This window comes from Sinocyclocheilus grahami, unplaced genomic scaffold (assembly GCF_001515645.1).
Source record: "Sinocyclocheilus grahami isolate Dianchi unplaced genomic scaffold, SAMN03320097.WGS_v1.1 scaffold581.1, whole genome shotgun sequence".
NCBI classification, from domain to species: Eukaryota; Metazoa; Chordata; class Actinopteri; order Cypriniformes; family Cyprinidae; genus Sinocyclocheilus; species Sinocyclocheilus grahami.
In genome coordinates, this window is record NW_015505760.1 from 433,781 (window position 1) to 452,061 (window position 18,281).

General features: G+C 37.1%; 1 protein-coding gene across 1 annotated transcript in view; it reads left to right on the forward strand.

The window, feature by feature from the left end:
* mtus2a (microtubule associated tumor suppressor candidate 2a) overlaps window positions 1-15,544 on the forward strand; it is a 62,245-nt gene extending 46,701 nt beyond the window's left edge. The window contains exons 5-8 of the mRNA XM_016240091.1: window positions 7,769-7,930; window positions 11,429-11,562; window positions 13,734-13,831; window positions 14,688-15,544. Coding sequence (XP_016095577.1) covers window positions 7,769-7,930; window positions 11,429-11,562; window positions 13,734-13,831; window positions 14,688-15,012 — 719 coding nt within the window. The 3' untranslated portion in view covers window positions 15,013-15,544. The remainder of the gene's footprint in view (window positions 1-7,768; window positions 7,931-11,428; window positions 11,563-13,733; window positions 13,832-14,687) is intronic.
* Window positions 15,545-18,281: the final 2,737 nt, after the last annotated feature.

Sequence of the window (18,281 nt, forward strand, 5' to 3'; positions counted from 1 at the left end):
GCGTCATATCCAGAGGTTGTGTTTGGGAAATAGACGTATGAGTGCTGCCAGCATTGCTGCAGAGGTTGAAGGGGTGGGGGGTCAGCCTGTCAGTGCTCAGACCATACGCCGCACACTGCATCAAATTGGTCTGCATGGTTGTCGTCCCAGAAGGAAGCCTCTTCTAAAGATGATGCACAAGAAAGCCCTCAAACAGTTTGCTGAAGACAAGCAGACTAATGACATGGATTACTGGAACCATGTCCTTTGGTCTGATGAGACCAAGATAAACTTCTTTGGTTCAGATGGTGTCAAGATGGGCTGCATGAGTGCTGCCGGCACTGGGGAGCTACAGTTCATTGAGGGAACCATGAATGCCAACATGTATTGTGACATACTGAAGCAGAGCATGATCCCCTCCCTTTGGAGACTGGGCCGCAGGGCAGTATTTCAACATGATAACGACCCCAAACACACCTCCAAGATGACCTCTGCCTTGCTAAAGAAGCTGAGGGTAAAGGTGATGGATTGGCCAAGCATGTCTCCAGACCTAAACCCTATTGAGCATCTGTGGGGCATCCTCAAATGGAAGGTGGAGGAGCGCAAGGTCTCTAACATCCACCAGCTCCATGATGTCGTCATGGAGTAGTGGAAGAGGACTCCAGTGACAACCTGTGAAGCTCTGGTGAACTCCATGCCCAAGAGGGTTAAGTCAGTGCTGGAAAATGATGGTGGCCACACAAAATATTGACACTTTGGACAATTTATAATTTGGACATTTTCACGTAGGGGTGTACTCACTTTTGTGGCCAGCGGTTTAGACATTAATGGCTGTGTGTTGAGTTATTTTGAGGGGACAGCAAATTTACACTGTTATACAAGCTGTACACTCACTACTTTACATTGTAGCAAAGTGTCATTTCTTCAGTGTTGTCACATGAAAAGATATAATAAAATATTTACAAAAATGTGAGGGGTGTACTCACTTCTGTGAGATACTGTATATACAGTACATACATTCCTATAACACAAAGACAATGACCTTCAGTCAAGGTGATGCTGCTTTTATTGATTTTCATTTAGTCCTTCTTAGATGTGTCTACACATCTAAAGGGTCTTTCTGTAATGATATTGGTCTTGTAGACCACCCTGGTTTCCATTGAGAGGGTTCGGGGTCTGTTCTAATGTGCCATAGATCCCTCTTATACAAGCGCCTGTGTACTCAAGGTGAGTTATAAAACATCTAGCTCCCACCTTGACAGGTTTTAATCTGAGAACAATCTCTAAGGAGAACGTGTGAATATTGTCTGAGATCAGCATTATGTTCTGCACTTGGGAACTTGCACCACTTACACAAAAAATAAATAGGAGAAAATGAGAGGCAGAATATCAGTATTGTAGTGAATATACCTGTTTTTATAGTGGTATGCCTAGTGCTACCTGCAGTTTTGTCATTTTTATTAGTTTTTTATTAAATGTCTATATAACTTTAAATATTTATTTTCTATTTTATTTATTTTCAGTCATTTTAATAACTTAACTTTAATAATTTAATAACTCATTTATATCAGTTAGTTGCAAAGGCAAAATGTTCATCTAATATTTATATTTTATTTTATTTCAGCTTTATTTGGATTACAGAAAGTGATTTTAATTAGATTTTTAATTAGTAATCATTTTAGTTTTAGTTCAAAATAGCAACACTGGTCAGTGTTAGAGACTAGAACAAGCAATACTTTAGAAAAACTATAAAAGTAAAGTATCCAAGCACCATTTGCATACAATTTTAATGTACTGTACATTATTTCTAATCTCACATATTATTTAGGACAAGCGTAATACACGTCTCATAATTTAATACTACACCATATGTAATTAAAACACAATTACCTGTTGTGCCACTTTGTACTCACTATCTAGTGCACACTGCACAGTGTAGTCTGAAAGGAAAACACATGGAAGAGAAGTGAGAGTAGGAAGTTAGGAGAGGTGAAGAAGGGGAAGGTGTGAGAACACAGATGCCATCGCTCCAGCCCATCTCTGACTCATGCACACTGCTGAGAACAGATGGTTCCTCACACAAACACACCACAGCAAACATGCACATTTACACACTCAGGAACATTCTCACACACTGAAGTAGGCCTATACACTGCTTCACTACAGGTTTGTAGCATCTTTGGTATGTTTAGTGAGTGTGCTGCTAAATCCCACATCTCTGACTGTCAGATTTCACATTGGGCAGTCTGTGCTCTGGGTACTGCTGACTCACACTCTCACCAAACCGCTGAGCTCTGTTTGATCTTGCTGCGCAGAGAGATGCTAATGAACTTTTTCTCTATTTTTACCCATATGGGCTGTCTGTATCCTCCTGCCTTCACATTACGCAGCTGTGCCTTGTAAAGTTCAGATAGGTCAGATTTTGATGTATGTGGCCTAGAACTAGCTGCTAAGTATTACTCTTAAATATTAATATGACATGGTGATGATTTTGAATGGTAGTATGCCTACCTGCGTTAGCATATTAGCATTAGCACTGACCTTCTCGCTCCTCTTTGCTAACCTCATAGGAGCCTGATAATGTTGTTCTGATTACCTCGCACCTTAATCCCATTGTGTCTATTTCCCTGAAAGCTTTTATGGGATTTTTTCTGTGGATGAGGAGTTAGACCAGGCTTTTCTTCTGCAGAATCCCAAGCCGTCTTCAGTTCTCTGTTATAGCTAGCTTCCGTTTCCGTTATCCCTCTTAAGCCTCCCAGAGAGAGAGCAAGAGAGAGTTTGTGTCTCAGAATGCTGCCAGGCTGTTTAGTGCTGTATCTTCTGCTATTCCAGTACCTCCATTTTGGCTCTATTTCTTAATTTAATACATTAACCTTCAATAGTGTGTATTGTGGTCAGCCTGGTATGTAAAAAGTAGCTTCTCAGAGTATATCAGTGGTAAAAAATATAAAGTTAAAACCCAAACAATAGTGCACACTGCCTAGTTAGATGGCAAAATGTTGACCAGTTATGGTTTAATTTACTTTTTTTTTGTCCTGAAAAAGGTTCAATACTATTGTGCCTGTATTTTTGTGCAAACTTCCCTGTGTACTAGTTCTACTAGTACTACTCAACATCTAGTGCACACTTCCTATGACATTGTTTTATTGCCACTTTGTGATTTCATACTGCATTATGCTACATCGTGCACCCTACCTAATGTTGTATCGCACACTATTTTTTTGTACTAGTACTGTACTATATAGAACACACTGCCTAGTGCACAATAGTGTCCTAATGTTCTAGTGCACACTACCATGTGTAAAATTTTGTACTACACTTTCTAATGCACTCTGCGTAATGTGGCATATTAGCATATTAGTGCACACCACTTTGTGATTTAGTACTGCACTACCTAGTGCACACTACCTGATGTCCTACTGCATGCTACTTTTTTAACTAGTACTCTACTACATAGAGCACACTACTTAATATGCTTGTGTTTTAGTGCACAATACTTTGTGCACTCACACCATACTACACTACTTAGTGCACATTACATTGTCTTGTTATGCCTTGTGAACACTACACTACCTAGTGCACACTACATTTTGTGAATTAATACTGTATTACGTAGATCACACTACCCAATATGCTTGTGTTTTAGTGCACAATACTTTGTGCATTTGCACTGTACTACAGTACTTTATATGCACATCATGTAATTTCTTGTGTGCACACTACCCAGTTTACTAGTACGTGTAGTACACTATCTAGTACACACTACATAATAATGGTACTTTTTAATGCAAACAACTTTGTGAAAATTACGCTACCTAGTGCACACTACATTTTGTGTATTAGTACTGTATTACACAGAGCACACTACCTAATATGCTTGTGTTTTAGTGCACAATACTTTGTGCATTCACAATGTTCTAAAACAATTAGTGCACATTATGTAATTTCCTGTGTGCACACCACACAGTGTACTAGTACTTGTAGTACACTAGTGCACACTACATCACAATGGTACTTTTTTAATGCAAACAAGTTTGTGAACACTATGCTACCTAGTGCACATTATAATACCTAGTGCACACTACATTTTGTGTATTAGTATTGTATTACATAGAGCACACTAATATTCTTGTTTTAGTGCACAATAGTTAGTGCATTCACACTGTACTACAGTACTTAGTGCAGATTATGCAATTTCCTGTGTGCACCACCTAGTGTACTGGTACTTGTAGTAAACTATCTAGTGCACACTACATCATAATGGTACTTTTGTAATGGAAACAAGTTTGTGAACTACGCTACTAGTGCACACTATACTATTAGAGTTTTGTATAGAGTTTTCGTGTTCAATACTTACTTCAGTACTTTACTACAAAACTAATACTGTAATGTACTAGTTTTGTATCACACTATCTAGTGCATACTGCACGTAAGTTTGTGATTTCTTACTCTTTTTAATTATCTAGTGCACACTACCTAATGCCCTGCTGCACACTACTTTTGTACTAGTGCTGTGCTATGTAAGTATGTATAGCACACTACTTAATATGCTAGTGTTTTAGTACACAATACTTTGTACATTCACACCATATTACAATACAGTGCACACAACCTAATGTCCTACTGCACACGACTTTTTGTGCTAGTACTCTACTACTGTAGGTATAGTACACTACCTAGTCCACATTGCATAATTTCTAAATGTTTTAGTGCACACTATTAAAAAAAAAACTTTGTTTTGTTTTTTTTGGTCCATCTGTCCACTTTGTGCAAGCAGTGCTGTGCAGTGAGTCAGTATTTCTCAGGTCCTTATGGTATTATTACTGAAGTGGCAGCCATCCTGACATGTGGCTGTGAGTTGGATTTGCATAATGTTTACTTCCCGACATCCTCAGGAGCACGTCTGATGCTCTGTGCTTAATAATGCATTGCAAGCTCCATCACTTAATGGGTCACTGCTGTGTTCACCGGGCCTGATTTTTCATTCTGATTCTTTCTCTGTGCCATCTAAATGTTGCTAGATGGGAAATAACCTTCTGTGCTGGAATAACATCTGCTCCCATAACATTTCCTCTGTCATTTTATAAGCCATTCCAATCCTTATGCTTGAGGTGAGCTCCTGTCTCCCAGATATTGTCATTCTGCTTGCATCCCTTTGCTTTCTATTTTCACTTCTATTTCTGTCTCTCTCTCTCCTTTTCTCTCTAGTGGTCTTGTCAGCAGTGATTTAAACAACTAGCCCTTCTTTTATCTCCTCCCCAGCCTATCATTTATTTCTCTAATAGTGGCGCCCAACGTGGGGTGCATTCCTATCCTCTCCTCCTTACCGACATAATGTTTTCCTCCATCTCTAAAATACTTTCTTTGCTTTCTTGTCCTGTCACATTACATATGTCTCTACTGTCCAGAAGACCAAAGAAGAAATGCTGATTGTTTGGTTCTGCCTGCCTCACAAGCTAATTTTTTCCACACCAGCACTGCATTAAATTAGTCTCCTATTATTTTTGCATTCTCTTCTGGTGCATTGTATGATAAATTATTCAGCTCAAACTGAATTGTATTTTTTTTATTACTCATGTTGCCTGAGAATTTGTCTTCATTATGATCCAAATGTCAGCAGCATTTTAAATTCAGCATGTGTGAATCGCTTCACTGTATTTCCTGGGCCTTAAATCTGTGTGTGTACAGTGTGTTTGGGTTTTTATTTTATAAAGCTTGTATTTCTTTTTTAAGAAAAATTAATGACTAAAAACTAAAAACATTTATTCCATGTTTGCCTGTGTTTACTGGCCAATTGTATTTTTTGCTAAAGTAAACAAACATTTAAATCAAATTCATTTGAGATTTCCCTTAATTAAAAACATATTAGTCAAAACTAAAAACGCATAATGATATAAGCACACCTGCAGATAATAGTTGGGTGCAGTATGCAAAAAGTCTTTCGCATGTGTGAACTGAAAAGTTCAGTGAACCAGAGAGAGAGAGACATAAGCTAAATCCCTTAGCGTCGTAAATCAGAATGTAAATCCTGTAATGCTGTCACTACAATGTACTGCCAGTTATTTGTCACAGACAGAATTTTAAACATTCAGAGAATGTATTTCTAAATTTAAATAAAACATTTGTTTTACTGTTTACTGCATTTATCAAACTCAGACATGTTACCAAAGTTATTGAGAGATTTTAATGTATTTTATTTTATTTTATTTGTAATTTATAGGACATATAAACAATTATTTTAGGCTAAATTTGGCTACCTGTTATTTTTAATTTATTTTATTAATTTTATTTAGTTATTTATTTATTTTTGTATGCAAGCAATGTTATTTCATTTAAATATAATGTTTATTTAATGCTCATTTCTGAAAAATAACAAAATCGCATAATTTTTTCCAAATTTTGTAGTAGAGTTGCAAGATTTACAGACCTGTTTTCTGGTCATTTGCAGAAAAGGACAATACATGATAAATGAGATAAATATATTTTAAAGGTTTTATTGTTTTTTCATATTTATTTTAATTAATTAATTAATTTTTTATTACTAAATTTAAAACCAAATTTTATATCTTGTTCATTAAAGTGATACATAAAATGTGACGCTTTCTACAGACTTTTAACTGTAGATATTTTAGGTGCGCAATGTAATCCAACCCACACAAGTGTAATGCTCCCATCATTTGGTTGATTATGTAAATCTGGAGTGCTGATGAAACTGGAAAAAATCTTAAGGATTGAGTCTCTGTGCTACTAACCCAGTTCCACACAATGCAGGCAGTTAACTGGTTCTCACAGAGATTTGGAAAATAATCCACCAATGAGCAGTGAGGTTTATTTCCCAGCAGCCAATCAAACGCATCTCTCAGCTGCTCTGCACCTTAACATCTCCTGCTGCGAGAGCTGGAGGGCTGCATAGCACTTCCTACTGTTTCCGAAGCTCCATCTCTGCAGCCAAAACTTCATCCCAGATCTTTACCCTTATCAGATCACCCTCAAACTGCATTTACCGCAGTATAGTCTTACCACAAATGAGAATAAGATTAATGGCAGTTGTTGGCTGCTGTCTCCAAATGTCTCCTTAGGTTATATGGGAGTTATAAAATATGGTATTTAAAAGCACTTATGACAGTGTACTGTCAGCATTTCTGCATCTGTCTGCTCTTTTCTGTTCGTGGAATCCTCTCTCAGCACTTCATAAATCAGAGCGATAACAGCGGCAGAGCAGCATTCTATACAGGCTCCCGAGAATGGTGTCACCTTACAGTCTGAAAGTAAGCTAAAGTAGAGAGGAAAGTGTCTTTCAAAGGACCCGTTATATAAAAGTACCTGTGTGATTTGTGAAATCGGTTATGGCTCGCTGAATAGATGCTATGCCTTGGGATTTTTCTTTTACATGGCAAGAAATTCTCATTTTATTGCAGAGTTTGATCTTATCGAGCCGGGCTGCGGTTATTGATCAAGACTGATGAACGGCTGGTCTGGGTTCAGTTGTGGGGTTAATGAGCAGTTAGATGAATTCTCATCCACCACAGATGATGAATAATGTACTCAGATAGAAACCAAGGGAGATGAGCGCAGTCTGATTAAGCATTCACAGTAAATCAGGGAACTAGACAATGACCTGCAGTATTCAGTGTCTAGACTACTGTGTAATGCACAATGAATTAAATGCAATTCAACTGACGAACATAAAAGTCCACTTTCAGAGATTTTCAAAGCGAAATAACATTGATTTGTGTGGATATGCTGTATTTTTGGTAATCAAGTTTGGCTCTTTTTGGGTTATTTTCAGGTCCCAACAGTGTAAGTGATGAGCCGCCACCGCTTCACCGTGTCACCACGTCACCTCCTGGAGATGGATCCAGAGCACCGTGCCGTAGCACCCCTCAACCCCCCAACACCCCTGCACCCATACGCCGCTCCCTGTTGCCCCCTCCTCGAAGCTCCCCCGTGGGTAAGTGGACCAAACCTTCATATTTCCAGCCAGTATGCACTTCAACAAGTATGCACTACAAGAAGTGTGCCCTAAGCAAAACTAATTGCATTAGAATACAATGTGATCTTCAACCAGTACTACAAGAAGCTTGTGTTACTAGAAGTATTTGTTTCAGCTAGTATATAAACACAAATATGTACTTCAGCTAGTGTACACTATAAGAATGGACTAGTTTCAATTTACATGTTGCTTTCTGATAAGTATGCACATGAATGGACTTAGTATGCCAGTATGTAGTTCAGGAATGCGCTATAATGGATATGAAATTCTGCTAGCATGCATTTCAGTGAGTATGCACTACAAGAAGTATGCTCTAAACATGATTCATTCCAACAGAATGCACTACAATTAGCGCACCGAAATACAGAGGTTGCATGCTTTCTCTAGTGCCAGAAGTGACCTGTCAAATGTCATTATGAATTCTCAGACAGCGGCTCCAGTTTGAAGGCAGACCTCAACTGATGCACCGACACACAGCTGAGAGCGTACTTGTCAGGCATAAGCAAACAGCACTACCTCCCTGTCCATGTCCTCTACCTAGTCATTAATCTCCTCTGCGTGTGTGAATAATGGGACAGTCCTGTTGGAGGAATGTTGTAGCCTATGTTTAGTCAAGACTGAAATGTAGACTTTACCTTGAGAAGAAACACCCTTTCTCTGGAAGTAGGCCATCCAGACTCATACATCTTAAGACCAGCACCGTGAAAGAGGCTTGTCTACTTTGTGTGTTGTGCACACTTATTGAAGCACATACTTTTTATAGTGCATACTATTTGAAGTGCATACTTATAGTAGTGTATACCTTTTATATGTACTTGTTGAAACACATGCATGTTGTAATACTGGTTAAAGATCACAGTAGTTGAAGTGTTTTCTACTGGACTTGTTTAAAGCATACTTCTTGTAGCACATACTCATAGAAGTACATGCTGGATGAATATGCTAATGCTAGTTCAATTTCATACTCATTGTGCATTATTATTGAATTACATACTAGCTGAAGTCCAAATGTTTTATAGTGCGCACTTGGGGTGGATACATATTGTAGTGCATGCTTACTGGAGAGACGTGTAATGTAATCTAGCTAATTATTATGGTGTATGCTAGCTACTGTACATATTTTTGTAATGCATACTAGTTGAAAAAAAATACTTCTAGTAGTGCAAACCTTTTGTAGTGCATATTTGTTTAAACATGATTGTTGTAGGTTAAATATCACTCTAGCTGTAGTGCATTCTTGTGGAATTTATCTTGTTTAAAGCATAATTCTTGTAGTAAATACTCATTACAGTGCATACTAGCTGAATTTCATACACTTGCTTAAAATCGCTTATTTATCTCCGCTCAATTAGGCCGATCATTAAGAAGCAATCATCCGATTAAAGCAAGTGATGAACCATTGTGCATGTTGGTGACATTACAGAAGAGCCTGTCCAATCAGAGCTCGTCTGTGCCCATTTAACCAATAATTTTCCCCCTGCCTAAAGGATAATGAGGCTATTAAGATGCCCTGTTTATCTTCTTTCCTCCTCATCCTTCGCTTTTTTTTTCTTTTTTTTTTACCTGTCCCCCTCTCTAGTGTTGTTATCTGTTCTGTCCTATTTTCAATGCCACATTTGCTGATCCTTAACCACAGCTCTGAGAGTTTATATCTTTGCTTGCTGCTCCCCTCTTTGTCATCCTGACAAAATCTCCAGCACCCTGGAGGGACAAAACGGCTGCCAGGGGCAGCTGGCCCATCATGGACTACCGATCTAGGGTTAGCACAATGACAAAATTCATGAGACCCTGCTGTTGAAAAACAGTTCAGAGACCCTGTCCAGCTGTCAAATTACTCGCATGGATCTAAGGAAATTTATAAATTTATAACACAGTGGCTTTAGACCGCCATACTTGAGTCAAACATCTTCACATGCATGCACCCACCCATGATGCACTGGTGTTTTTGATGCCGTAGGTGCTGTCTCAGCATGGGGGCGACATTGGGGTCCTAGGGAGGAGGGAGTCCATTGGGATTCTAGAGGGGTGTCTATGGCTGTCTGCTACATGTCGAAATGAGCTGGCAGTAATTAGGTGCCCTGGGACCCCTGTTGCAATGTGATGTTTGTGTGTGCGCTCTGTTGGGTGAAGGTAAGCCAAAAGCAGCAACCCCAAAAACATACGCACCCCCTTCTGTTGTGAGATGGGAGATTTGAAACAAGCTCCAATCCCAGCAGCATCTTCAATCATTTCCTGTAATCCCATAGGCAGCGTCTGTGTCTTCATATCTGTTCGGGTGATATTACAGAGATGGTAAAATAATAATAATAGTAATTCATTTGTTATGAGGATATATACAATATGTATACTTGTATTGTAAAAGCTGTGTCTGTTAGTGCACTTTCTGTCATAACACAACAAATTACTGTAAAAATAAAATAAATAACCAGATCAGGCTACATTAAGTGATCATAAAGTGGGAATACCCATAAGCCCCTGTGCTTGAATAATTTAATAAGGTATGCTTTAGCAATGGGGTATTATAGGGGAGATACTGAGAATTAAATTAAAACATTTTAATTAAGTTCAGATTAAATTATATATATAAAAAAACACTGATCAAACATTATAATTTTTTTCAGGATTCATTGATGAATAGAAATTTATATGTATTGTATATATATATATATAGATATATATATATATATATAGAGAGAGAGAGAGAGAGAGAGAGAGAGCATGTGCATATATTACAATTTATTTATTATATTAAATTTCAATGTTAACATTACTTGAAAAAATCTTGCAAAATGATTGCCTCAGAAAAATCTAGTTAAGGTTGTGCAATATATTCAAGTTTACTAAGAAACCAATTTATGAACTATTGAATATACCAACATAACATTAACTAGATTTTTCTGAGGCAATAATTTTGCAAGATTTTTTCAAATTAAGTTAAAAAATTTAATTTACAGTGTAAATATAGTAATATTTCTCCATTTTATATTATTATGTACATCAGGGTTATTTCTAGAACTATTCTCTTTTCTATTGTCCTGCTCTGACCACAGATCTGAGATTTGTGAGATAGAAGTTATTTTTTTATTATAATTTTTTTTATTATTATATATATATATTTATGCTGTATGCTCTGGTCCACGGATGCCTGCAGCCTCTCAGAATGTCATATCATCCAGCCCGTGTGGCAAGCGGACCCTAGCAGCTGCGTTATTTTGTGGTTGGCTGCCTCTTATTGGAATTGATCCACGGACCGCTGAGACCATATTATGACTCTGTGGAAGAGGAGAGCGATACAAAAAGAGAAGGAAAAGGGGGTGGTGGTTACTGTTGTGAATGCATTCATGGATTTGCACTCCTGTGCCCTGTATGTGTTCCCTGAGCGAATATCGTTTAATTCAGGTAACCTCCTGAGCACTGCCCTTAACTCTTGTACCGATGTCTTTTCTTTATCCATAGCATCCCGTAAGGAATTCCAGAAGAGTTCTGACGGCACCCGTTCATCTCTCTCCTCCCCTAAGAGACTCGCTGTAGTGTCTCCTAAACCGCAGTCTCCAGGTAACCAACCAGAACAAAGATCAACCCAAGATATTGCTTTCCTTTCATAGCTGTCCCCTGCTGCTCTCCATTAGATGATGTCGCACTGTTGGATAAATCTCATCTGAAGCTCATATCTCCACTGTAACCCACTTTATTTTTCTCTCTGTACACACACAAAAATAGAATGAGTGAGAACTTCTTATAAGACGTAATCAGTGTGGCCACTAGGGCCAAGTTCAGTTGTCATGTTGAATTAATTGAAATAATACTCAGTATTCAGTTGCCCAATCTACCGCCCTAGGGTGCAAATTATGGGTTTTAGGGGGTCAGACACCCTCATTAAAGCTTGAGTTCTCCTGAAGGACATTAAAAGAAAATGTTAGGTGTCTAGAAAAATTTAAACATACAGTGCTAGGAGGCTTCAGAATGCATCTTGCCCTCTTGTTGTCGTTGTCTTTCTGATGAGCAGGGAATTGACTACCTAACATCAGTTTTGCCCACCTTGCTACCTGAAAAAGCTAATTTTCTATTTGTTGTCATAGAGACTGATTCTCAGGCTAAAGATTAAGACACTCTAGAAGGCTGGTGGTTGGTTTGTGTATGTGTATGTGTATGTGTGTGGTGGACTGGATTGTCTTGAGTCAACGTAATGAATAAAAATTAGTGCTGTCAATCGATTAAAAAATAACGAATTAATCCCACTTAACACTAAAGTTTAAAAAAAATACTGCAATAGTTTCACATTCATTCTTTAAGTTAATGTAGAAACAACATAACGACAGTATATTTTTAATATGTTTAATCTTTTTGTATGACTGAAGGCGAGTATCACTGATACCAATACTACTGATGTCTCTAGGACATTGTTTTTTTCCTGAATATTTACCCATTGACTCTAGCCATTCAACATTACAGTATAATTGAGAGCTATCAATTTTAAAAACATTTAATTTAATTAAACTTAAAGCAATCTTCACATAAACCCATTATAATAAATGTCATATTTACCCGTGCCCTTCTGCAAGTAGGAAATATACAGAAATTGAATAAAGTTATCAAACAATAAATTCTATATGCAAAATCCTTGACTTTTTATCTATATAGCATGATAATTGATAGTGTAACTTCCATGAGGGCCTCAGCTGTCTTGGTGTATCTAATCTATACATCCTTTGTAATCCATGCATTGTGAATTTGAAGTAAATAGTGTAACAATTCTTCCATTATTTTATTTGAACTATAAGATTTGTTCTGGTTTGTTTAAAATTCATAAATAATCCAAATGCAATGCAAAAAAGGGGTTGCAATTAAGAAATAGATATAAAATTCAATGGAAAATCCCTACCATGATATAAAAAAATTGTCTATTTCTATTTTTAATATTGCATTTGATTGTTAGTAGTGGTGTCTTTACGAAATAAATATACAATTCAAAATTAAATGAAAAATCCCCACCATACTGTGTGTGTGTGGAAAAAAGCAGTGCAAATAAAAATAAAAAAACTACTAGCAGAAAGAAGAAAACATTAAACAATAAATATAAAAATAATATAAAAACTGTACATGAAAAATTGTGTCAGGAAAAAAGAAAATCATGTAAGTAAGAGAAAAACTGCGGCATAAAAGAAAAAGACTATAAATACAAGGGAATATTTATAGTGCAGGATGTAAAATAATCATTCATTTCTATGATAAAATATCGATTTGATTTTATAGTGACATGCCACATTACATTCCTTACTGAAGCTCAAATAACAAAAGATATTGTATACAAGTACTTTACAAACCCTTAATACATCCAAAAAGATCACACCATAATAAATAATAAAGGAAGGAGATGAATTCATTTCTGAACAGGCATGACAAACCTCTTGGGGTCCTTCAAGAGTGATGTATATGATGTATGTTTGTATATATTCTGTACTGTGTTTAGAAAGTCCATTTTATTGTGATGTTATAGTACATTATTTATGATTTGGATATTGAATCAGTTTCCACTTTAAAACTTTTTTTGTTTTGTTTTACTTTTTCCTTTCTGCTCCTTTGGATGTTATATTATTTATGATGTAGAAATAGGGCGTGCTTTTCCCTTTTCCTTTCAGCTTTTATGAATTCTCTGTTTTTTCCTCACATGAAGCATGTTTCAGACCCCTGTTGTCCAGGCAGGGGAGGTTTGTGTAAGAATTTAATGTCGAGCTCTGTGTTCACTTGATTCTTCGAGCAGGCCCAAAAGAACCTGTATCTGGAGGAGCGGGTCCAGGTGCTTCAGCAGCAGAATGAAGACCTGATGGCCCGCATTGATCGCCATCTCACAGTCTCAAGGTAAATACAGTATTTGAATTAAAGGAGTAGTTCACTTAAAATTAGCTGAAAATTGACTCATCCTCAGGCCATCCATGATGAGTTTGTTTCTTCATTGGAACAGATTTGGAGAAATTTAGCATTACGTAACTTGGATGGATCCTCTGCAGTGAATGGGTGCCGTCAGAATGAGAGTCCAAGCAGCTGATAAAAACATCACAATAATCCATAACTAATCCACATGACTCCAGTTCACCAGTAAACATCTTGTGAAGTGAAAAGCTAAGTGTTTGTTTGAAACAAATCCATCATTCAAAATACTAAAATATGAGTCCTCTATCCATAATATGGCTTTTTCCAGTGAAATCAGGTCTGAATCAGGAGAGAAATATGCACAGATCAAGGAAAAACAGTTCTAAACAAATTGAGTGGACAACAGGGCATGGGCTTTTCTTTTTTTTTTTGGAGGAAGTATTATGGATTATGGACTCATTTTTTTGGCCAGAAGTGAAAATTAAAACAAATTAAAACACCTTAATGATGGATTTGTTTTCTACAAACACTTTGCTTTTCACTTCACAATATGTTAATTGATGGAATGGAGTTGTGTGAATTACATCTGGATTATTGGGATGGTTTATCAGCTGTTTGGACTCTTATTCTGACGGCACCCATTCACTGCAGAGGATCCATTAGTGAGCAAGTGATCTAATACTACATTTCTCCAAATCCGTTCTAATGAAGAAACAAACTCATTTACATCTTGGATGGCCTGAGGGTTAGTAAATTAAAGCAAATGCTCATTTTTGGGTGAATTAAGGTCACTTGCATAGCCAGATTTTTGACTAACCCTGACTATTTCTTCCTATATTTATAGACAACTGTCTGAGGAGAACGCAAACCTTCAGGAGTATGTGGAGAAGGAGACCAACGAGAAGAAACGGCTGAGCCGCAACAATGAAGAGCTGCTCTGGCTTCTTCAGACGAGTCCCCATCTGTCTCCTTCCTCTTCTCCCATCCACAGAGCCTTCTTCCCCGGCCCTGATATCCCTCCTTACCCTTACTCTCCGGGTCCTGGGACCCCCACACACTCCTGTTCCCCTGGCCCCTCTCCGGCACCAGGGACGCCCACTCTCAGAGGCTCACCAGCAGCACGCTCGTCCCCTGCCCGGATCCCAAACGCCAACACATTTTCCAGATGAGCTGTTTTACTGAATCCCAGTCACATCGCCCATTTTCTGTTACTGTGCATTGTGACAGCATTGTATCGTTTTGGCGTGCAGACCGCCCACGTTTTTCTTAGAAAAACAGGTTTTATATGTCATAAGATAATGTCAACCCAAATGGTCAGACAGCCTTTGTCACTTCCGTTTGTTGACGAATCGGACTTCGTAAATGCGTAGCATCAGAATGAAAGAGCTAATGATGCTAATGCTCATGATGTGCTGCCAACAATGCTTGGTCTGCATGGAGGCAGGACCTTTTTTGTGTATACAGAAGTAGCTCAACTTTGACTCTAAAACATGCTGTTGGACTCCAACACAAATGTCTGTAGTTTCTTCTGAATGACATACGAGAACTTTATACAACAAAAAGCACTTTAGGTTTCTGCCCTACCTTCTTCCTACAGATAAATGCACCAGCATTTTTTGTGGTCTGGTTTATTTTTTTATGCGATATGTCTTCTGATTTTACAAATCTCCCAAGTTCTGATTTAGAATGTTTCGAATTAGTCACGACATATATACTGCAAGATGCCATTTTCTTAATTTTTTTCTTACAGTAAAATGATCAACATATTCTTAAAAATTAGCTTATTAGTTATTACATATATACATACACTACCATTCGCAACCTGATCTCATGACGAAAACGATTAGTCACGACATATATACTGCAAGATGCCATTTTCTTAATTTTTTTCTTACAGTAAAATGATCAACATATTCTTAAAAAATTAGCTTATTAGTTATTACATATATACATACACTACCATTCGCAACCTGATCTCATGACGAAAACATACCTTTGGGAATTTTTTCGCAAGACACGAAATATGTGCCACCATGTACGTTTCGTGACATTGAGTGGCGCTAAAAGAGTGTTTGTTTTTTTCCCCCAGAACAGATGAACGTACATATGGTACGTTTTATGTGACATTGGTTTTGTAGGTGTCACCGCAGTTCTGACTTGAAATGTCTGTTGAGTGGCGCTATAAGTCTAATGCTCCGTGACGTTTTAAAATAACATACCATCTGCGCTACACCTAAACCTACCCGATTGTATGAACAAAAACGAATGTGACGTAAAAACACAATCATGCTGTTTTACTGTAGCTTGTTTTCTCTCATTCTCGATCTCTCATCTTTCAACTCTTTTATTGTGAGTCATGTTTTTGATGGGATTCATACTCAAGGGTTCCACATCTTAAGTCCAATTGTGTGTCAGCTGAGCTACCAAGCAAGCTTGTTACGTTCGGAAAGCGAACCATATGGAGCTGTAATCATAACTGTGTACGAAAACGGTTAGAAGTGCTCAATGTTTTACCGTCTCTAGTGTTAATTTCTGTTGGAAATTGCAGTGACACGTACTTATTGTTACGTATTTCGTGTCTTGCGAAAAAGTTCCAACAGGTACGTTTTCGTAATGAGGTGTGGTAGACCATTCAAAAGTTTGGGTCAGTAAGTCAGTAAAGATTTTTAAAAATGTTTTTAGAAGTCTAACCAAGGTTGCATTTATTTGATAAAAATATACAATAAAAATGGTAATATTGTGAAATATTATTACTATTTAAAATAGCTGTTTTCTATTTTAATATATTTTTAAAAAATTTCTAAATAACTGTAGGGGCAAACAAAAATGATTATTAAGAAAATGATTTTTGCAGTATAAAGGCCTTTTCACTTTGTCTTAACAAACTGCAATGCCTTCCACTGGTGCATGAGCAGTTACAGTATGTTTTCCTGGACCCTCCAAAAAGAGGCTTTTTTAAGCAAGTGTTTCTTCATACACAAATCAGTTTGCTGACATGACATGACACCTTCGCTGGCACAGATTCATTGTGCCCATTTTTACCGGTTGCTTGGTTAACAAGACAAAAAAACTCTTCAGCATCAAGTCTGTTCTTCCTGTTCTTCCTAACTTGCCTGACAAAAGCATGACATAAAGCAGGGAGATCAAACAAATGTATATGTACCGACTACAGGAAATGTTGTAAATTGTAGGTGTAATTTTTATTAGTACTTTGTAATTTAATGGACATTTTGCTTACTTGATGTGCATGTGATGTAAGTCTTCCATTCTTAATGTGAATCCTAGGATAGTTGTCATGGTAGCGTAGATACTCGGACTCCTGAGGATGATAGCTTCCACCTCTGATGAGTTTTTGAAATGTTTGAGGACAATATTTTACCCATAACTACTAGGACAGGAGTTTCTTCTTCATGTCACACCTGTCAGAGGTGTGTTGTGTAAAGGTTTTACAGAGGTACAATATGGTAGTTAAACGTATGTTTGGATTTCTCTTTATTGTGATGCTGGTTAACTCTTGTATTACCTCTGTAGAGTGTAGCATAACAGAGAGAGATTTCTCTGTATGAGTGAACTAGAAAAGAATGTAACTGTGTCTTTAAATGTTGTATGATAAAGTTCAGGGAAATAATTTTGCTCTGTTTTAAAGACAGTTCTGAGTTTTTCAGTAAAACATGAGTTTTTTTTTTTTTATGAAAATTAAGAAGACATTCCTCTTGCAAAGTGGGTTTTGATATTTCAAAACAGGCCATTTCTTTGAATATTTGAACATTTGGATTTGCATTTTTTGTGTGTGTGTGTTTCTACAATTGATACATCTTTCAATGGTCAACCTTTGACACTTTTGATACGAATGAGAAGTTTTGTAAACTCTTCACTGATAATATTTTTTCTATTATCAGTTGGTGCTTGTACAGGGTATCATGCTCAGAAGTACAATAATCTGCTATTCAAGACCAGCAATCTACAAAAAATCCATACAGGACAATATTTTACCCATAACTACTAGGACAGGAGTTTCTTCTTCATGTCACACCTGTCAGAGGTGTGTTGTGTAAAGGTTTTACAGAGGTACAATATGGTAGTTAAACGTATGTTTGGATTTCTCTTTATTGTGATGCTGGTTAACTCTTGTATTACCTCTGTAGAGTGTAGCATAACAGAGAGAGATTTCTCTGTATGAGTGAACTAGAAAAGAATGTAACTGTGTCTTTAAATGTTGTATGATAAAGTTCAGGGAAATAATTTTGCTCTGTTTTAAAGACAGTTCTGAGTTTTTCAGTAAAACATGAGTTTTTTTTTTTTTATGAAAATTAAGAAGACATTCCTCTTGCAAAGTGGGTTTTGATATTTCAAAACAGGCCATTTCTTTGAATATTTGAACATTTGGATTTGCATTTTTTGTGTGTGTGTGTTTCTACAATTGATACATCTTTCAATG